This window comes from Diprion similis, chromosome 3 (assembly GCF_021155765.1).
Source record: "Diprion similis isolate iyDipSimi1 chromosome 3, iyDipSimi1.1, whole genome shotgun sequence".
NCBI lineage: Eukaryota > Metazoa > Arthropoda > Insecta > Hymenoptera > Diprionidae > Diprion > Diprion similis.
The window spans coordinates 7,747,274-7,770,139 of record NC_060107.1 but is presented as its reverse complement, the minus strand read 5'-3'; the positions used below and the strand labels follow the sequence as shown (position 1 = coordinate 7,770,139).

General features: G+C 36.9%; 1 protein-coding gene across 1 annotated transcript; it reads left to right on the top strand.

The window, feature by feature from the left end:
* The first annotated feature begins 1,599 nt into the window (after positions 1-1,599).
* Positions 1,600-22,283, top strand: LOC124404469 (guanylate cyclase 32E-like). Its single transcript, XM_046878608.1, has 22 exons — positions 1,600-1,833; positions 3,517-3,613; positions 3,988-4,139; positions 7,715-7,897; positions 8,224-8,329; positions 10,649-10,798; positions 11,475-11,583; positions 11,696-11,780; positions 12,801-12,953; positions 13,758-13,935; positions 14,383-14,578; positions 16,572-16,680; positions 16,810-17,124; positions 17,570-17,811; positions 18,433-18,675; positions 18,750-18,890; positions 19,222-19,345; positions 20,056-20,124; positions 20,247-20,421; positions 20,658-20,848; positions 21,547-21,822; positions 21,925-22,283. The coding sequence occupies exons 1-22, from the start codon at positions 1,600-1,602 to the stop codon at positions 22,006-22,008; spliced, it is 3,612 nt and encodes a 1,203-aa protein (XP_046734564.1). The 3' UTR covers positions 22,009-22,283.
* Positions 22,284-22,866: the final 583 nt, after the last annotated feature.

Sequence of the window (22,866 nt, the reverse complement as noted above, 5' to 3'; positions counted from 1 at the left end):
AATCGTCAGAACAAATTAGAATATAAAATAACTGTTTTAATTAAATTTATATAATATTTAAAATATTTTATTCTTCCACATTTTGCCTGTCGCTACACAGATTTTTGCGACTTTGAAAAATCCGCACTACGACCCTTTCGTCTTGTTTCCACAATATCATCCTTATCCATCTTTTACGGACTCGATGCTACGAAGGTCAAGAAAGATTAACCCCCGCTCCAGGGGTTTATAACTTAATTTCAAGGCGCCCCCGTCTGCGCAAAATCCATGGGAATGCTGTCGACTGGCGCGTGGTCTCGTCAAAGAATCCACGAAAACAACGCCAGTCCTTCGGGGAGCCTGAAGCCGAAGGGTGTTACTCGATATTCCCAGCAGTTTGTAAAATATTTCGAATAATGATGGTTAGTCCGAGTCGAGTTTGAGCTGGATTTTTAAACTATAACTATAAACTACCTGCATCTGTAAAATTCATTAATGATGTCAAAATGAAGCGAATCTATCCACCGTTTTAAGTCGACAACCAGCCCCGTGAAATTTTGAAAAATAATCAACCGTAGATGTAATTTAGTTCCTTTTTGTACCAAATCGATGGACTGTACGTCTGGAATTGAGTAAAAATCAAGATCAAAATGTAATATTTTCAATTCAGTGAAAACGACGAGGTCAGAAGATACGCAAGAATAAAGTACGGGGGTAAAAACATTATTTTTCATTAGCTATTCAAGCTCATTTTTTGCACTATCAAGATTTTTCTCCGACGACTCGAGCGTTCAGATTTATATTATATGTATATACATTATCCATATCGCTCCAAATTTTCTCCACAATACTTGTACGGAAATAAGAAATAGGATAAGAATAGAAAAAGAAACCAATAACAAGAGGTTGAAAAAACAGTAAAAAGTTGCAAATTCATTGTGAAATTATTTTTTTGTATACTCGAGGAATGAGTATTGTAAAAATCAAGATGGAAACGTTGAATTTAGCGATCGGCTTGCATATTCCAAAGAAATTGCAACCGTGCAGGTACTAATTATCAATTTAAATCTTATCTAAACAAGAGTCGTGAACTGGAATTAATTTGCCCCAATACCGCGAGTTCTGGAAAATGAAATAACGGTGAAGTGAAATTTCCAAGAAAGGCCGGCGACTTGCTGTTTGTTTAATTACCCGAGTGTCCGTGCAGTTGTGTTAATATAAGTATGATTGTTGGTTCGGGCTGCAAACTGCGGCAAAATACAGCGCGGAACAATTATTATCATTACAAGATCGACGATTCGAGTTCTAAATCAAATATGATAACAATGACGGTGAATAATTTTGTTCAAATTCTCGTTTCTGCTCGGTAAATAAATCGTAAATGAACGATTAATTAAACGCATAATTGAATTCGAAAAATTGCGAACAGCGATAAGAGAGAGAGAGAGAGAGAGAAAAAAAAACAACCAAAAAAACAAACATGGCATCGAAAACGGAAGATGAGGACGTTGCATCGCCCTGCAGAATAAATTTTACAACATATGAAGAAATTGAATAAATATATTGGATCGAAAGGCTGAAGAGAATATAGGAAAATATACAAGTTAATTTGTCAGAATAATGACGTTCTATCCTTTGAGGCTCTTGTATTTATCAATGTTCATTTTCGTACCACTGCTCGCTAAAGATATCGGTGCAAATCATACGAGAAAGTTTGAAAAATGTTCGAGGACAAGCTTCGCTTCTGGTGCTCAGGGTTACAGATTTTTGTACGATTATTTGACTGGCTCGGGTCTTCACAGCTTCAACAAGAGTTTGACTATCGGATTTTTGGGCTCATACGGAAGAAGTCAGGTGAGAAGCGATTTGACCCTTTAATTCCTACTTTCTTGGTAATAAATGCGAGTTTTTTGGTTTCACATGGTCGCGGAATTGTTTGTGAGTCTAAAAAAACCGTGAGAATCCGAATTCCAATTTTTATACAAGCTCAGTACCAATGTGAGTGATTAGTTTTTTCAAAAATGTCGTTAGACACGATTTAACGTTTTTTGTAAAGCTTTTACAAGTCTTTGTTTGCAATTTCGGTATACATTATTATTCTATAATTTCAAAGATATATCTGCAGCTTATACACGAATACAATAATTTGAGAGAGTTGATAAAAAGTATCAATTTTTGGTAAACCGCGAACTTTAAGAATATGTCGTACTCCTACCTAACCGACTTAGGAATTTTTCTCTCTATATTATATAAACAAATGAATGGAAAGGGTTCAAGTTTCGATGTTGCATCGCTCTTTCGTAGCGGGATTCAGGAAATTTACTCACATCCCGAAAATCGAGAATCTTTCATTTACGAAATCATTGAAATTCCCATTTCTCCTATAGCGACCTCAATATTCCATGAAAACAGTCTAAAGGTGGCTGATTTTACTCCTCATTATTTCCGAAATTACAAAAAGTATTTTAATTATGCACTTTGTAGCCCGTGAAATGCGGTAAATATGGGAATAGTAACACGTCTCGATAAACCACAAATTTTTTTAACGTTTTTCGGGACACGAGTAACTTTCCTGAACTCATGAAATTTGAACCCTTTCCGTTTGTTTGATCATTTAATACAGGCGAAAAAAAGGCGAGTTTACTCGGTCGGTAAAGGTAGTAGTAGCACATACCCTTAAGCGCGGAATTACGAAGCGTTAGTTGCAGGTTGGCGATAAGGTGACGAAACTTGTATAAAGCAAAGGCAAACACGTTATCACGCACGAGTTGCGATATAAATTGGGTATTAAGCAATGAATTATGTATAATATCAGCTAAAGAGAAACCTTGAGAATCCCGCTTCTATCCAAGCATGATGCAGACGTTATCCTCCCTGAAAATTCCGCAGCGTCTCTCCGACGATGACAAAACATTTTATCGGTATAGCAAATTCGACTAGATGACCCGGAGAAAAGTTCCGGCTTGGCCAGATGCCAAATCTCTAGCTTATACAAGCGATATTCATGTTTTACCGTGATTGGCTAGAGAGATTAAGGAGGAGGTCGATCCGAAATCAATACCTTTTGGTAATTTCACTAACCTAATTGTTACAACTTTAAAAGCTACGACGATTCCCCTAGAAATATCAAAAATCATAATACCAAAATTAGACAGCATAATTTTGAAAGAAAGTGTAATAAATTGATATCTAATCGATTTTTTTATAATTTTTTTTATATTCATTTAGCTTACGAATGTACTATTAAATCTGATCAACCTCTCAATGATCAACGACTATCCGATAATAAAATCCACCATGAAGTATTGATTCTTGGCTCACAACGATTGGCGAAAAGCTGCAGGATGACTAAAGAAAATTTTCATCTTACGCAGTATCTACATTTTTTTTCCTACTTTCTCTGTTATTCTTTCTCCAGACGAGACGAGAATTCTCTCAATTTCCTATCGAACAAGGCCACGTACACCTCGAATAAACGTTTGTATACTACGCCCTGAAACGAAACGTTCGCATTAATGAAACTCTAAAACCGAACAGGTGGTTCTCGGAGCGTTACCCTTGGCCATAGCCACCGTCAACTCGGATCCGAATCTCTTGCCCGGAATAGAGCTGAAGTTCCTCGCTGCTGACATAGGTGAATTTAAAAGAAACAGAAAATTAAAAAACAATTAAAAACAATATGTTCATACGACGAGAAAAATTGCATCTGTTACTGTCACTGGAAAACAATTTTAAAGTTCAAATATTATTGACATCACCCGAAAGTCAGTTGCAAGTTGATACATTCAGAGTAATTTATAAGTTGTCGATATTAATTTTTCGATTACAACAGAATTGAAAGACTGTTTGTTTAGCCATAGTCCCATATGAAAGTGATGGAAAAAGCAGATAATTGAAAAAAAAAGAAAAGAAAAATGTTAACAATAATCGCACTTGGGGTGTTTTTTAATTCTCCTTTTCAATTACACCCGATAAACTGAATTTTAACTTGAGTTCCGCCGTTCTTAGGAAGGAGCAACGCCGACTCGCTGGCGGCATTAGGTATAAGGATAATGACGGAAATGAGGGATTCCGGAACAGTCGCTTTCATTGGACCAGACGACTCCTGTAGATCAGAAGCACTTGTAGCAGCAGCGTGGAACTTGCCGTTGATTTCATACGTAAGTACTTACTGCAGATAATTAAATATACTGTATATAATATAATATCGCGATGATTTTCTAAGCTTAAATGTATCGAAATTAAATTAATCTATGAATTTATACACATAAATTTACATGGGGTGGGGGAACATGAAGTTTCGAATTTGAATAATCCCGATTTATTTCGTGGTGAAACTTGAAGTAAAGAAATCAAACTTTTATGTGTGTGCGTATTTATTTTTCAAATCAAAAGAAAAGATGAAAAAAAAACACAAACATCGATGCTTTAGCAAAAGCTAAAACTGACTGCTGATAATTGGACTCTTCCTTAGTTACCGATGGGTACAATTAAGACATGACATGTTAACAGTTCGACGCATTTTCCGCAAATAAACTTCCTTCCCAGCGACTCGGTTAATTGGCAAAACAAAACGTTAAAACTTAAAAGAAGGGAAAAAGGAAACCCAAACACAGCGAAAGCCATGCTGAAATTTAATCGTCTACATGTTATATCAATTTCTGTGGCATGGTTTAAAACTCACTTTTAAAACTCGATGTAATATTGTAATTGTAAGTAACTACCTGCTGCGTAATAAATAAAAAAAAAAAAATATACGAAGCTCGAAAGTTTTATGCTACTTTTTTTTATCGTATAGCTCGCGAGTCGCGAACTTTTACTCTTTAACTGAAATCAAAGTTGCAGGAAGCACACTGAATGTGTATAAATGAATCCTGATTTAAAACTTATTTAGGTTTCAAGTTACAAGAGGGCATCTATTTCTCTAAAAGAGTAATGATCACTATATACGATAACTAAAACCTTGCAATTTTTTTTTTGCGAACAAATCGATTAGGAAATTCGATTCTGGTTAGAACACAGTCGTTTCTGTCTATTTTAAATAAAAACGTTATCTAATCCTTCCGATGTTTTCCGTATAATTAATCTTCGCAGTAAATAGGAAATACTAACTATATGCATAAAGGGAAGCTGAAAGTTTTTCTCATAAATATGATGGAACCTGGACCGATAATATAATTGATCTTGTTTTACCGTGTAACTCGATGCGATTAACGAGGATTGATGAATGGAAAGTTACACATGTTTGTAGAATAACGTATCTGGCAGAGATACAATACAATATACTCGGTGTTACGTTCGACAAAGTGACGCGAAAACGTTCATTGTTTGTGATCTTTCGCAAAAGTAGAGTGAAAAGTGCTATTATAAAAAAAAAAAAAAAATCAGCCGATAAATTCGGTCCATCAACCGCTTGCGAGGAAATTGATTGGAAATTAGAATAACTTCTACTTCTTACTTTGCTTCTACTTTGAATAACAAATATTTCCAGAGCAATACCGTATTGAAAAAATATCTGTGTGCAATATTTGTACGTATAACATTGTAACTTGGACGAATATTAATAAATTGAGAGTTTTAGAGGAGAAAAAAAAATTTTTTGGAAAGGAAAAAACAAACAAGAAAATTTAGAAATTATTTTACAGCTACTAAATTTATAAAATATTAAGGTAAATTTTTATTTTTCAATATGTTGATAACAGAAAATCTAGCTTACGGTAACGTGAGTGACTTGAAAAAGGGCTACGGATTTTATGGGGGAATAAATGTCTCTTTTGGCTCGTGCGAAACTTTCGCACCATGCTACCAATATAGAGGAAAATGTCGCGATTTCGGCTGATATGTGGCGGGAAATAAATCTGCACGCGCGTTTAATTAGCGCGCGGTGAAGCTCTTGGAAATGAAAATGATAAAATGATTTAGAGTGAAATTGTATGTAAAATAAAAAAAATTGAGAAAAGATTTTTACGAGGTAGAATTATGTCGCTGCAGGGTAGAAAAAACAGCGAATAAATTCGCAAAGTTTGGTGAATTTTCGAGAATTCGATAGTTCAGAATAGAAAAGATGTTGGAGAGTAGAAGAATTCTCAGTGATTAGCTTTTAGTTTCTAAAAGATGGCGAGTTTTTGTTTTTACATTTCGTGGAATGGAATTTGTCGACAAAAAATTTCGCTTTTTTGGATTTGCGATTAGGGCGGATTCACGCGGCGTGCATTTAGCACGAAATACGCGGGTTCACATCTCAGGTTATTTCTTGATAAAATGATCTAAATGTAAATCAATAAAGCCGTATCTCATCAGCTGCAGTAATTTTCATTTCGAATCAGCGTCAAGAGAGGAAATAATGAGGCATAATTTATTGTAATCGGTCGAGTTGTATTATCCGGATAAAATATTAAGGAAATATTCTTGCCTTAATAAGTATTCGTCAAACGAGACGAAATAACGAGCATTAGCAAATTACTCGATAATTTCATTGTTTAATTGAGGCTTGAAAATTTGATTAAAAATCGATTAGTGATCAGACGATCAAGTTTAGATATTTTAGAACTGATGAATGCATCAATTTCAAAACAACTTTCGCCGAGTGTGCGGGGGATTGAATTATCAGACACTGTGAAGTTTCTTTGTTAAATTGAAGGTTAAGGCGACGACGTGAAGTCTCGTTTTTTTCCTTCGTGTTTTTTTTCTTCTACTTTGCTTCGATGTAATGTCTGTACAGTTCTCATCAGATATTCTAATTTTCCGCACCTCTTTGCCGATGGCTGAATAATTAATCAGATACCAATTAAGGGTCAGTATTGGAACATTCAGGTTCGTTTTAATCAGCTATAATACTTTGGAGGATTTTGAAATCGGTGAAATTAAGGTGATGAAACATCAGAGAAAATTATTATTACTTAGCAACTTTAAAACGTAAAATAATGTTTCTCACTTTATTGCGGTTTATTAGACAATCGTAAAATTGCAGAATGAGAATTTTTCGCAGAAACGTTAAAATGTGAGTTCAAAATTATGGCGCTCTGATAATTATTCCTGTACGTGTGACATAAAATATTGAATTTCTATCCTGCTGAGTAAAGTAAACCAGACAAAGTCTTGCATTATCAGTTAATAATAATTCGCTCTTAACGCGGGGTGTCTCCAAAATTCAACGTCAGAGTTCTCAAGATTGATTATCACTCAATAGTGATATTATATAAAATTACAGCGCCGCAGCTAATAGCAAAATCGAATTCAATTACAAGTTTCTCGAGTATTTCTTTCGCTCGGCGAGTATCGACGTATTACGTAAAAGTTGTACAAGTTATTTATCAAAATCGACACCGTTGCAATATTTACAGACGGATTAACGTTAACCTGTTTGTCTAATAATATTTCACAACGCTTTCATTGAAATCATTCATTCTTTACACGGCATATAAATTACAATAGCAGCTAATAAGCGAGGAATTTGGGGGATTAAAGAGACTCAGCTTCGGACATATTGCTTTTTATGAGTGCGATATAAAAGAAGAATGATAGAAGATAATAAAAAACAATGTGCATTATAAATCATCAAGGGTTGAAAATTCCATTTATTACGGAACAAATCCCCTCCTCCCCACTTTGATTTACTCTGCTTCTGCATGGTTTAAACAATATTACAGCTTTTGACGGATACGTCGAACTTTTAAAACTCAGCAGAATCGATACTATATAATGGCGTATTTTCCGTTCCAATATCCGGCTGCAGAAATGCGAGGACCCGGAAGTATCGGACAGTCGAGTGTACTACACGTTTGCCAGGACACTTCCGCCAACCAGTAAAATAAGCAAAAGTGTCGTGGCTCTATTGAGAGCTTTTTCTTGGACGAAGATTGTCGTCGTCTGTGAAACTAGGCCGGCCTGGAGTGAGAAGCTCAAGGATTACTTGCAGGTGATAATTACGTGATACCAGTCCGGCGTTTTTTCTTTTTTTGTCAGCTTCAAAAGCTCAAAATCAAGTCAACCGAATTTAAATTTTATTGAAATTTTAAAGAAAATTTGAAATGATCGTGAATTTCAATTCAAGTACTAAAAAGTTGACTAAGATTATTCTATTTTTCAATTTGATTAATCAAAATGTACCGCTTGTTTCGTTTTCGACAGATTACACGGCGCTTTTTCTTTTCCTTTTTCTTCTATTTTGCATGCAAACAAGTTTTCTTACGGAAAATAAAATTACAGCGTGCGACTGAATTCCTATCCGATTTCGTCTTTCAGAATTACGGTATCACCGTGATGGACACCTTTACCGTCAACGATTACATACCGATATTTGAAAGCAAATTGGACGATATCGTGACGGCAACTTATTTGAGAACCAGAGGTAAATTTTATTGGAAAATATGTTTTCAGAAAAGTTTTACACAACAACATGATATGATCGTGAGAAAGTTATGATTTTATTTGAATATCGAATAATTTAGACGATTTGAAGAGCTTTTATAGTTGTTATTGAATTTCAGATGCATAATTAAGATACTCGTTAGTTGTTTTTAAAGGATATCTTCATATATACTTATATTTCACTTAAATAATTTTCATCGTATTTTTTTTTATGTATGTCTTTGTTTTCAAAATTGATAAATATTACGTCAAAAGTATTTTATTCGTAACAAGAATTACGTGGTTTTATTCTTCTGAAATTTCGATCGTAACCATTCATGCAAAAATTATTTATGTGAAATCGCCAAAACAAAAAAAAAAAAAGGAAAATCTATGCAATCATTTGAGTGTTTAACTTTAGAATATTTTCGATTTTTTTACGAGCGCGTGAAAAAGTGCTTGCTTCTGGTCTGAAAACAGTTTCAGGGTGTGCGAAAGCGATTTAAAAAAAAAAACGTGAAAAACCGATGTTAGCTATGATTTAAAACATATTATCTCTATTACATATTAGAAGGAAAATGCATTACGGTTGAAAAAGATCGTTTAAACCGCGTTACTGAGAAATGGTGATATAGTATAAGGGCTGCAAAAAATGGCGTAATGCATTTCTTCGTAAAATATAAAAGAGATAATATTATAAAAATGAAAGTATAACATTTTTTGCGATCCTTTTATATCAGAATTTCTCTGTAACGCGCTTCAGATAAATATTTTCAATCGTAATTCATTTTCGTGTAAAATATAAAACAGACAACACGTGTTAAAGGGGTGATAATATTAATATAAAGTTGACTTTGTTTTAGAAAAATCGTTTTCGTACACCTTAATACTATAGAAAAAAAAAAGAAAAAAAAAAAAAAACCAGAAGCGAGAATTTTTCACATATGCATGTAGAAAAATTAAAAATTTTTCATTACACGCATTTACGTGACGTGAATCCATACAGTCAACGTGTTAAGTTTAATTAAACAACTATTCAAATGGTTGAAAATGTAAGTTTAAGTCGGGGATTGAATTCCATCCATTCGTCTACAATTTCTTCGGTATAAAAATCGAAGCTGCAGCGGGATTATAGAAGAGGAAATCAATTCAGGGTTATAACGCTGCTGCAGCTATAACACTACGAGAATATATGATATCCCGATATCTGTGACATAATAAACGTTATAGGAATCCGTAGAAGGTTGCTGCGTGTTCACGTATTACATATATATATATATATATATATATACATAAACATAGAGAGGGAGGGAGAGAGAGAGAGGTTTTCCCATTAATAAACTTCCTTCTCTTCCCTTATACCGGTATTTTCCTCCTCGAGAAAAGCGAGTAATACTTGCGACTATTGAAATAATAACCGTGAAGGAAAATCTCCCGTTAACAAGAATCGTGCCAATCAGAAGTCCTGTCACTTGACCTCTTTACATTTTTCTCTGCGTTACATAGAATTACCAATAAACAAATACATTCATTTACAACATATAATTGTATAGGTATCGATTTATTCGCAGGAAGAAGTCAAAGACTTGACATTGTAAAAACTTTGTGAAACATTATTGTTTTGAGATTTTAATGATTTCTGAATGATATGATTAATGAAAGTGAAAATTTCGTCGTCCATGATTTTTTCGATCGTTATCGACTCATTCCTACCATGTTTTCAGAGAAGGCAAACGAAAAAGATAAGTTGTTATAGAATAGTGATCGTATCGGAAGTGAAAAGTTCACAAAGTTGATATTTCGTTACATTTCCACGTTTTAAGTTTACAGAATCAGCTCTGAACGTTTTTCGGATCAATTTTTTTGTACGATTCGATATTTACAGAATAAATGAACTAATTTCGATGACTTTAGTCTCGATTAATGCGGCTCTTTTCAACTTGTAACTGAAAAGATTTTGGATCTGTTCATTCCCCTAGTTTTCGAGTTATCTGAATAGTAAGGTTCACAAAAAAAAAAAAAACACATCCGATTCACAAATTTTTTTGAGCTCGAAACTCATTCGAGTGGAGAAAGTTGATTTGTCAAAAATCGATAATCTTTATTAACTTTGTGACAATATTTGATTAGTATTCTGAATAAAATCGAAGGAATCTATTATATTTGAAATAATTTCGAAACTATTTGAGTCGAATCATCGATATATTATGCGAGCTTTTCTTCGTTGATATAAAAAGAGCGTAAGAAAGTATAAATTTTTCGTTAACCAATTTCCTCGACTATTTACGTTGCTTGATTTTATGATTTCAATTATTCGCAGTCTACCTGTTCGTCGGAGAGCACATAGCTTTGGTGGATTTCGTCAAGTGTCTTCAAAAGCGGCGGCTCCTTTACACGGGGGATTACATAATCGTTTCGGTAGACGACAAGATCTACGATCCTCAAAGGAGGATAGACATTACTCAACGGAGTGAGTTTATATCTCAGAATACTATAAATTACAGAAGGTTTCGATATGCTGCAGCCGATAATCTCATCTCATTTCACCGCCCCTGAAAAGTGGTTGGAGGGAGGTAAAGGGGAGAAGTGTAATTATTTGATATACGTAACAGCCGAAGCTTGCGTAAAGTTTGCTAATGATCAATGTCTCGCTGAATCAATATTATTTAAGAAATATTTATCGTTTACGTCGCACGAACATGAGATATTACTCCTCATCAACCGTATAATTATCTTTACAACGCTGCAATTAAATAGTCCTTTCTGCCGTGCGGTATAAATTATACTTTTTTAAATTGTTTGCACTCTCAGATTTGAAATTAGGCTGTAATAATTATGTACATCACTTTAATTAATACATTTTTTTTCTGCATTGAAGACGATTTAAACTCGACGTATGAAAGATAGAGCAAAAAAAAAAAAAGAAAAAAAAGGAAAACAAAGACGAAGATAAATTATTTTAAGTATCTTACATTACGACAAATTCAAAACAAAACAAAAAAATTTTTGCCATTCAAACGCTTAGAATTAATAAATTACTTCTATTCATTCTCCTTTCCATTGAATAAACCTTCGGTGAAGATTATTCGTTTTTATTTTGTTTTTTTATTGTTTTTAAGAGCGGTTTTGTTTATGGACTTTTTCAGATTACATAGACCCGTATCTGCCGAACAGAAACATGTCAGAGGATGTAAAATTCGGGTTTAGATCCGTCCTGAAGCTAACACCGACTCACGTAATAAATCCAAACTTCAAGTGAGTTCTTTATTATAAAATACCTTACAACATCGTATAATGGATAAATGAGAGAAAAAAATGAAGGAATGGTTAAAACAAGTTAAAAAAAAAAAGGATCATCTTTTCATAGGGAAGTCTGTGAGCGTATCAAGAACTATTCGGTGAAGCCGCCGTTCTGCGTTCCGTATCACAGTGAGATTTTCAAGACAATTGCGGTTGGTGGAAAAATTTATAACTAATATATAAATATCTTTTTCTCGCCTTCACTTGTGTTCTCAGTTTTATTTTATTTTACTTTTCGCTTTTTAAACACCTTCTATCTCATCCTTCTGCCACTTTTATTATTACCGTGAAATGAGTCGGTACACAAAAGCTGAAAGATTGTCAGAACATTCGTTCAAGTGGCGCGTGTATTGGATGCCGACGAATGGCTGGCAACAATTCATTATCGGCGGTATTCGCACGCGACTAACACACTTCGTGTTTTATCAGGAATACTGCTTATTATACGATAAATTCCGTTCTCCCAATTACTTTTTAATTTTTAATTCTATTTTTATTATTTCAATTCTTTTCTTTCAATAGATTTTACGCGATTAATTATTCATTGGTGTTGATGACTTGTTTGTTACAATATGTTTTTCAAAAATCATACCGTGCGTTGCACTAGTCAGCTCTACCGTAAACAAATAAATATTATACGTATTTAAAATGCATAAATAACGGATTAATTAATTCCAATAACGTCGTTATGCCGTTTAAAGATAAATGAAATAAAAAATCACAGTTCCAATTAATCCTTGCTTTTTTACCCAGTATCAGCATCGATATGATAAAACAAATGTGACATCATTATTTTTTTAAATTGTTTTTCAAGAGGTATAATGCGAGAGTATTCACGAATGTCATCGCTTCACAGTTCGCTTCATGCATAAGTCACGCACGATTCGACTTGATTACTATTTACTGCACACTTTGGAACGATCATTTATAACGCAATTTTCATATTCGTATTGAAGTCTGACTATTCAAGTCCTCACATGATTTCTAGGCCGATTAAGTTGTAGATGCTGCGGATTTATTAGAGCTTTTGATAGTGAGTTTCAGACAGGATTATAGAGCACCCCTTTGTCGGTAATTCTACCTCGATATTTTAATCCACGTTATAACTCTGCACAAGTTACACCAATTCTAGTAATTGTAAAATTAATTGGACTAATCGGCTCTTCACACAGATGCCAATTCAAGCAGCCTATTTGTACGACGCAGTTATGATATACGCCAGAGCGGCAACCGAGCTTCTTGCGGAGGGCGAAGACCCAAGAAATGGATCGGCGATATTGAGCAAAATTCGCAACCGGAGCTACCATTCACTTCAGGGATACGACGTACGTGATAAGGAATTTAATGATTCGAGATTCACATACACTGAGAAAAAATTCATTCCTTCTGGTTACTAGAAAAGACTAGGAAAATGGGTGAGAAAATTTAGTACAATTAACTGCTCGGTGAAATTATAGTTGCCAATACTATTATACATTTTCTGGTAATTGTAATGATCGATCTGTTTCTATAGTTTCCTACATTTTTTTTCTAATAGAAAAAGTAGGCATTGACATAAATTTATCGTTGCATCAACATCAAATTATCGCGATAGTTGCAATAAAGTATGCAACAATAACGCATAACCAGACTCTCCGTTGGCAGCAAGAAGACTGATCTTTCATTTACATTATGTACACCGAAAACTATATTTTTCAGATATAGTAACAAAATGAAAATGGTTAGTAATCAGAGTTAAGAATTTATCTCGGTGTAGTCTCGCGATTGCGAGGGTGATAAAATAAGAGAAAACCATTCAATCCTGAAACTATCTGGCAGTAATTGATTAGGTTTCATTGATAAAAGTGTTTGTCTATATTTCAAACTGTTAAAACAAAAATATAGAGTACATACATATAGAAAAATCTTTGATACCAATAATGCAAAACCTTATCTTTCATAATCAATTCACTTGCGTAGAAAGTACGATAATTTTTCTGTAAGTTTGGGGGAGAAACACGGGGTTGAAATGTTCAGATACCTATACAGCATAGGCAATTTTATGAGATTCAAAAAATTTTCGAGACCTTTTCTCATTTCATTTATTTCGTTTGAAGCCAAGAAACAAAAGTGTAGGTATTTCGGAACAGGTTTTTATAGACGAAAACGGAGACGCGGAGGGTAATTTCACGGTGGTATCCCTACTCGACGACGAGGATACCAACGGAACCGTGAAAAGTCTGTCCATGCAGCCCGTCGGCTATTTCCAGTACAGCCACAACGACACCGGCGGAATACCGAGGTTCAGATACATAAACCCGAAGAGAGGTGATTCCCGATTTTTGGCCCATTTAGTCCAGCCAAAATAAGTCTAAATTAAAAGTATTAGTTACGTGGCTGCGTTTTTGTGTGGGTCGAAGGGTTTTCGACCCTTAGGAACTCGAGTCTGAAATAATTTCGGGGAAACAGCAAAATTTGAAGTTTTTTTTTATTCTCCTCAAAAACTGCCATCGATAGATAAAAAATGACTTGACGATTCTGTAGAACGGAAAATTCTAGATCGAATTATGACCTCATACGTCGGAAAAGGAGTCGGAATAACAAATTAAGGAAATAGAAACTCTACTTATCGACAGCGTCTGGGGAAATTTGGTGAAGTAATTTCTTTGCTATGCAGCTCAAAAATGATTTCTGATTTGAATTCCGAAGGATCGAAAACCCTTGTTTTTCTTTTTGCGCCACGCGAAACGATTCCTCACTTTCAATTTCGTGCAGAAATTCAGTGGGTCGGTCCTGAGCCGCCCAGAGCCGAACCAGAGTGCGGATTCACCGGTGAACTTTGCCGCGACGACTTCGACGAGGAACTCGAAGATCCCTCGTCGAACATCAACGACTGGCGTGACTGGAGACTCCAGGTCGCCTTGCTGGCTGCGACCGCTCTCGTCGTTGTGGCCGCGGTATTCGCCTTCAAGTACGTAAATTTTTCTCCGATTAACTCTTTCAGTCTCAACGTTCCATCCCAAAAATTTCGATGTCCTGGCCTTATCACGGTTTATTTACAACTTAAAAGGATCTTTTTTTACTTCGTATAACCCCAAAAGCTCCCCGAGTAACAAGTTTCGGCCAAAATCATCGAATTTTGATAGTTTTTTTAATTTTACATCGACCATATTCGATCTGCTATTTTGGATTTAGCAATTATGAAGTTCTGACTTCAGATTCGGGATCGGATACTCCAAAAAACCATGAGTAATGAGATTAAGGCCGAAATATTGAGTTCTAAATTGTTCGACTGAAAGGGTTAAGGGGACACGCCAGTGAAACTTAATTTGAACTCATTAAAAGAATAGTTTTCACTCGGTACCAATCAGTTACGTTCTAACTGTGTCCAGATATTATTTAAAATAACGTCAAAACGTGGTATTTTTCGAAAAGCTCCTTGCGTCACAATTATTATCGCAAAAATCTGAAAAAATTCACAGCTATTAGAGGGGTGCAAGGAACCAAAGTTACCACAGAAATTGCGATCCAACAAGTTACCACGTAATTGTCCCAGTAATTGATAACTGACAACTTTCACAAAAATTTTTAAACAAAAGAGGTTTGATGAACTAGATATGTTTTTAAAACAAAAGAAATTTGATGAAATACATAATTTTTAATAAATATCTTTTATTCGAGAATTGTTGCTTTTGTTTTTCGCAATTTCTACGGTAACTTTCGTTCCTCACGCTACTCCAATCGCTGTAGAATTTTATCAGTCCTTTCATGTCTTCAATTGTTGGCAAACTTCTGAGCTCCAGTGAGTTCAATCGCCTCGATGAAGTGACACGAATTTTCCCCCAGAAGATAAACGTCAAGGGTTCAATGCTTGGAAATTACTAATTATGAGCATGACGAAAAGAGAGAAAATTTGTTTACAGGTCGGTTACAAAAGCAACAAATCAGAACAGATAAACACAACCGCGTTATTCGGTGTAATAACAATTGCGATTAACAGTTTTCCCGCGGGTTCATCGATTCGTGCAATATCACATAGCGTGATAGATTAAACCGAATTTGTTTTTGCGGACACTCCGAGTATCCTTGAATAATTTTATTCCTCGCAAAATGTTGGTGAAAACTTTTCAAAAACAAGTTGAATGTGTTCCCGGCATTGTCGTTCTGTAAAGAAACTTAACACACTTTTCGAACACGAAAGACCTAGATACGTATATCCCAATTGGTCTTAAATAAACTCACTATTTCACTTCGTCAAAGTAATAAAAAAACGTTTCTTCTTTTCTTGGATTTACCAAAGCCTCTATTTGTCGATTGATTAACGCGTGACGAACCGGAATCCTGTCAACTCTTGTATTGAATGAGATTCGGCCTTAAGTTAAACTGAAAATTAAATAATGCCGTTGTGAACCTTGCAGATAAATATTACACAACTAACTTACGAATCGTGCTAATGAACCGACTGCAGAGTCGTTATCGTTCCTGTTCCTAAATTAACCGCATCTTTACCAACAAATTTCTCAACTAAATATCGTAATTACGTTTTCGCGTTAATTAGCACCAACGCCTTCGGAATTCATTCGCATTTCCTCCGATTGTGTCAAGAATCGATGATAATTTTCAAAATTTTAAAAGATCCTGGATCGTTTATTTAGCTACAGCTTATCACCAACAGTCATGCTGTCATTATACCCTATAAAGTAGGTACTAATATCGATTGTTTAACTTGTAATAATATCTCGGCTGTTTGCGTTTGCGAATTTACTGTTCAAATACGACGTCAATCGATGTGCGTCGGTTTGATGTTGGCAAATAATTGAACAACAGTTTAATTGTTCCTGAAATTCTGTACCCCATGGCATGTTCGTTTGTAGAGAATATATAATTACAAACGTTACCCAGCACAGATATTGACACGGATGGGCTCGACTTCTGATTGTTCTAACCAGATTGAATTTCCACAGGCATTACAGGTACGAACAGAAATTGGCCTGCATACTTTGGAAAATAGATTTAAAGGACCTAACCATGATTCCCAGCGACGTTGCAGACTCTTGTAACGAGAAAAGCGTGGTAAGCAGAAGGAGATGCAAGTGTTGCGTGTATTCGTTGTCATATCTACTGTTATTGGAGTGTTTTAAATTTCCAAGAGAAATATCCAGCGTAATTTAATGTCTCCAACGTTTCCTGGACATTTGACAGGTGTACCTAGGCGAGCCGGGTTGCACTCCAAAAGCGCACACGCGAGTTGCTCTCTACCGAGAAAGCATAGTGGAGGTTAAACCGATCTATAAAAAGACGGTGGACATGACAAGGACGATAAGAAAGGAGCTCAAGCAGATCAGAGAGATTAGGCATGAGAACTTGATACCGTTCATGGGGGCGGTGGTAGAGCCCGGAGCTATTTTCATCGTGACGGGCTACTGCGCTCGGGGATCGCTTCGGGATTTGTTGCAAAACGACGACCTGAGGTTGGATCCGATGTTCGCGTCGTCCCTGGTCGCAGATTTGCTTCGGGTGAGTATTTGTCTGATCTGGTACGTACATTCCGTGTCCAAGAATCTTGCAAAAGAGTGCAGTGAGTCCGAACTTTGTGAGAACACTCTAAAACTCAAGGGCAGCAACTGGCAGCATCACTCGAGACGTTGAAAAAAAGTATTTAATTTTCTATAACGGGTACCAAAGGAGTGTGTCAATTGGTCAAGAAATTGCGAGGTTCTGACCGTAGGACGTATAATAACGACGTAAAATGAGGCTCAAAAGGGTTTTCGGTTACTAAAGTAAGCTGAGAAGAGTTGAGTGGAAAAAACGACGGTAGAGATATACGACGTAGTAAGTTTGACGAGTGGATTTCGAGAGGATTACTGTACGAGGGAAATTATTTACACGGAGCTAAAATGTAGAACACACACGTTTTTGGTTTCCTCATTTTTTCCCCTCCCTATTTACCCCAAAATTCCAGGGAATGATCTACCTCCACGACAGCGATATTATATCGCACGGTAATTTGCGAAGCAGTAACTGCCTGGTGGACAGTCGATGGGTGCTACAGATCTCGGACTTCGGACTTCACGAGTTCAAGTCAGGCCAGGAAGAGCCTGACCATGAGAAAAAAGAGCTTCAACGAATGCTTTACCGAGCCCCAGAGCTTCTTCGAAGCGGAGCACCGCCGGCCAGAGGCTCGCAGAAGGGGGACGTCTACAGGTGAGGTCAAAGAGACGGAAGACGCGATAATTTACAACCCTGGTAACAATTTCTTCATATTAGAAACAAATCAATTTTACCGTAGATTAAGCGAAGACCCGGTGTAAATACTTTAGAATGCCTTTTCAACATCTTCTAGCAGTTTGCATTAAGGTTCTGATCCCATATATTTATTGAAGTCTTACTTCAAGCTTGCGTTAAATTTTGCTTTTGCATCCGGATCAGTAATTATGAACCAATGATACAGTCGATTAGCGGTAGGGCAGATATGAAAGAAATTTTTTTTCTTAAAACCCGTAGGAAGTAGGAAAATATTTAGAGGTCACCAAAAATTATTTTAATATTAATATTAATTATAGTAATTCGCCCCAAAAACATATTACAATAATTGCTAGCGACCTCTAAATATTTTCCTACCTCCTCCAGGTTTTAAGACAATGTTTTTTCAGTATTTGTAACAAATTATTCAAGTGGAACTTTATAAAAAAGTTAACAAATGAATCACTCAAGTAGGCACATATGGCGCATTTACCCTGTGCGGTCAGGTTAGCTACCATAGTCTACTTCTAGTCGGATTGTTACCAGGGTGTTGTGGGATTTCCATTACTACTCTTTCGTCAGTTTTTCCCTAGTCCTTTACGAAATAATGACGCGTCGATTCCCCTGGGACGACACGCTATTGACCCACTCTGAGATCGTGGAGAACATAAAGAAAGGACGAAGACTACGTCCGACTTTGAGCTACGTGAAGGGCGTTTCGGACTACATAATCAGGTGCATCGAGTCCTGCTGGCACGAGGAGCCCGAGGTCAGACCGGACATGAAGCTCGTTTCCGTTGTGCTCAAGCCGATGCAGGCCGGATTGTGAGTGAGCTTAATGTGTCTTATAAGCGCGATCAGTGTCTGGCCGTCGTTTTTTATTCGATGTTTTGGTGCAGAAAGGCGAACATATTCGACAACATGCTCGCTATCATGGAAAAGTACGCCTGTAATCTCGAGGGGCTGATTCAGCAGAGGACGAACGAATTGGTGGAAGAAAAGAAAAAGACGGACGCTCTGCTGCACCGGATGTTGCCTAAGTAATGCGTCACGAGACTTTATTTAAGAGGGAATGTTGCTACAGCAGCCTCGAGGTTAATCGACCGCTTGTCAATATCTATTTTTAAGTTTGTAAGTTGAAAGTCAACTTTTTTCTTTAATTCGTTACGAGACGGTCTCGTGATGACATTGATGCAAAAGTTTTGATTTTCAACCCACCATCAACCTTCCTAACCAGTGACACGATTTTCGAAATTTTTTCTTCAATGGTCCCGAAACTTTCATCGATAGGCTGCTTTAGCGGTAAACACAATCTCATTCGAAACATTCGAAACATTCGATAAAACGTTTGGTCGTTTTTTCTGCACGCAGAACCGTCGCAGAAGCTCTCAAGAGGGGGGATCCGGTGGAAGCGGAGAGCTTTGACAGCGTCACAATATACTTTAGCGATATCGTTGGTTTCACAGAATTATCAGCGGAAAGTACTCCTTTGCAGGTACGTGACATCGGTTATGCATTTAGGAAGCGAGTCATTGCAGTTGCATTTTAATCGTGTGCAAGTGACAATGACTTCTAATTTACCCTGTTTTCAAATTTAAAGCCCTGGTAATTGGATTTCGCTGGTAAATCGACGGTCGTGATAATCGTTTTGTAATGAATATTCTACGCATCAACATCATTATACGCGGGTACAAAGGCCAAAAGCGAGATTCGATCCCCCAATTTATTCTCGAGCGTCGATTTGGAGCGTGTCAACAATAACCGCGTGATGAATAAAAAAAAATTTAATCAATTCGTTACGCGTACGCGCAAGTTTCATTGCTAAATCATAATGAATTATGCATATGTATAGGAAGAATTCCTCTTCGAGACAAGAAACCGCGTTGATAGCAACATTCCCATTCACTTTCCTCTCTTTCGGCTCTTCACTTACGTTCAAACTTCCTTTATTATTCTTTTACTCATTTGTAACCCGCGGGAAAGAATCGATTGTATAATGAATTGGCGTGCAGACATTCTCGTTTCACATCTAATAGTAGGTATAATACGGAAACTTTGCAGCACGAACTTTTTGCTGTCTAGTTTGTAAATGTTCGTTCAAGAAGAGACTCGTGTTGTAGCAACGACGATTCCACGATCACTGATTAACATCTACTTGTCCCAGTCTAATTCTCTTTTTCCATCGTATCGTTCGTCTTATTGCAGGTGATTACACTCTTGAACGAGCTATACACCTGCTGCGATTATATAATCTCGCATTACGACGTCTACAAGGTATGTTTTCCGCATGCTCAAACCTACCATCATCATCATCATCATCATCATCATTATCATCATCGCCAACACCGTCAGGTACAGACCAAGGTAAAATGACGTACTAAAAACTCGGCCCGCAGGTTGAGACCATAGGAGATGCTTACATGGTGGTTTCCGGACTGCCGGTCAGAAACGGGGACAAACACGCCGGGGAAATAGCTTCCATGGCGCTACACCTCCTGCGACGTATCAGCAGGTTTGAGCTGCCCCACAAGCCCGGTGAAAGCCTAAAAATCCGTATAGGAATTCACTCAGGTGAGTGATAAAATTATTTTAAATAATATCCTGAAAAATAACCTGGCGATTGAAAATGACATCGTGTGAATAAAAGAAATTAAGTGTAAAGTGATTTGGGGTGAGTCAAACCACGAATCAAGGCTCTGACCTTCCACCACCACAATAATAATAATATGCATGCACCATATTTTTCTCTCGATGTAAAATCTCGACCATGTTCCAATCAATCGATCTTCCAACCGTTCGAAATTCAGGTCACTGCGTAGCCGGTGTAGTCGGTTTAAAAATGCCGAGGTACTGTCTCTTCGGTGACACCGTGAACACCGCGTCAAGGATGGAATCCTCCGGATCACCGCTCAGGATTCACATGTCCGAAGACGCGTGGAAGCTGTTGCAGAAACTGGGTGGTTATCAGGCGGAGGAACGAGGAATGGTCGAGATCAAGGTTGGTGCACTTACATGTTAGACGGATACCGGAACTTTTCCAAGCGTCTGTACACCTGGACGACGTCGGAGTCTTCTCTGCTCCTATCGGTCCTCCTCCTTTTGTCCTTGTTTCTCCTATAACTTTTTGCATCCATGCAATTCTCGCCGGTTGAACAGCGTCTTCGGGAGAGAGGATCAGTCGCGAACAGGTTCGTGGTAATAACCGATGCCAGGACGATTCCGCATTTTCAACGGTACCGATGCATGCACCATGACATTACTCGCGACGATGATGCGTGGCAAATCATACCTTAACTGGGATTAGCGCAAGTCGACTTTACGTCTCCAGATCTATCTACGAAAGAACTGCACGGATATTTTTATCCTTAGAATGTAGGGTAGCAACGTGGGTATGAAAACAGACTGACTAATATCTGCGCAGAAATAAATTCCTTTAGGTATAGTTCGTTCGACAAGAATAACGCGAATTGGTTATCTGCATGCATTCGATTTGGACTCTTGACGGCAATCCGACGTTCCGATGTATTTGTTGTATCATCCGACATCTTGGATTTGTATAAATTATTAAATTCTGACTTCAGATTCGTGATCTACTAGCCCAAAAATTATTGAAAAAATATCGTCGAATGAATTTTGCCATTAAGATAGAAAAAAAAAAAAATCATTCATCAAGACAAGAAAATTAAATCGTTTCAGGGAAAAGGGGTAATGAAAACGTACTGGTTAGTGGGAGAGGATCCCCTGTGCAGACAGAATCGTATCTTCGAATCAAATTCCCACTTTCATCACTCCCACTACGGATCACTGTGTTCATTATCGTCGGAGAGGCTTACCGAAACGCCGGATCTTCTGCGGAGAACAATCGGCGCCGAATTCTTGGACGTCGACACGATTGATCTCGGGGGTTTTCGATTCACGAGGCGAGAGCTCCATTCACGTGCTCTTCGAGTTTGTTCGCATCAGAACAGTCAGGTGAAGATTCGAGCCCATCGTGAACTTCGTTACTCGATCACCGCTACGCTTTGTTTTTTTTTTTTTTTAATACGTTTCTTTCCGCGTGTTTTTCACTTTCAGGAATTGATCTACCATGGAGCGGCCGGACGATCGCATAGATCAGCGCCTGCGATCACTCTGACGGATAGGATGACAAATTACTGATGCGCGTCTCGAGGGATCCAAGCAGTTTCTTTTCTCTCTCTCTCTCTCTCTCTTTTTTTTTCCAAAGATGTTTTATACAATCATTTTTAAATGTATTCTGTGTATATATACACCTACATGTAACATAATACAAGTATACATGTATACTGAATGTCGATATTTCGTACCTGTTTAATACGTAAGTCACTAAAGTATATTGATTGCTATATATACAAACATATATACATATATATATTATATACAGATTAACGTTGATCGGTTGTAATTTAATAAAACGTATTTTTTAAACCTGCCGTATATATGCACTTGTGATCGTTAATTCTTTCCATTAAGACAAAAGATGTTGTTTCTTTGGTTTTTGGAATTTTTCATCACATCTTTTTTCGTCGTTTTTAAAATCAAAAACTCACTATTATCAAAATTTGACTGTAGTCCCCTCCTTAAAAGCTGTAAAAATTGACTTGATGAAGTTTCACTGTACGTTTCAGTGTTTCACTACCGTCAGTTTCACGACAAGTTTCAGGAAGAATATCGTTTCTCTATACGACGAGTAAAATATTTTCGTTGATTCTAGACGCGTTTCCTCTTCCTCGTGATTACTTTTACCACCACTTTCCACGGGCTCAAGACTGCACTTAATACAGCGTGAAGAGATCAGGCTGAATCCAACTTGATCCGGTAAAGCCTAATCCCGATTAACAACCTACATCGAATAGCAGCCGGCAGTCTTTCAGGGCTCCGAATTCGCAGCAGGAAATGACGAGCATGAGTAGCGATTACGTTCGCTTTTTATTAGCTATATATTACACGATTGAATTGAAACGACGAAATGAAGAAGTTGGAAAGTTACGTTTAATT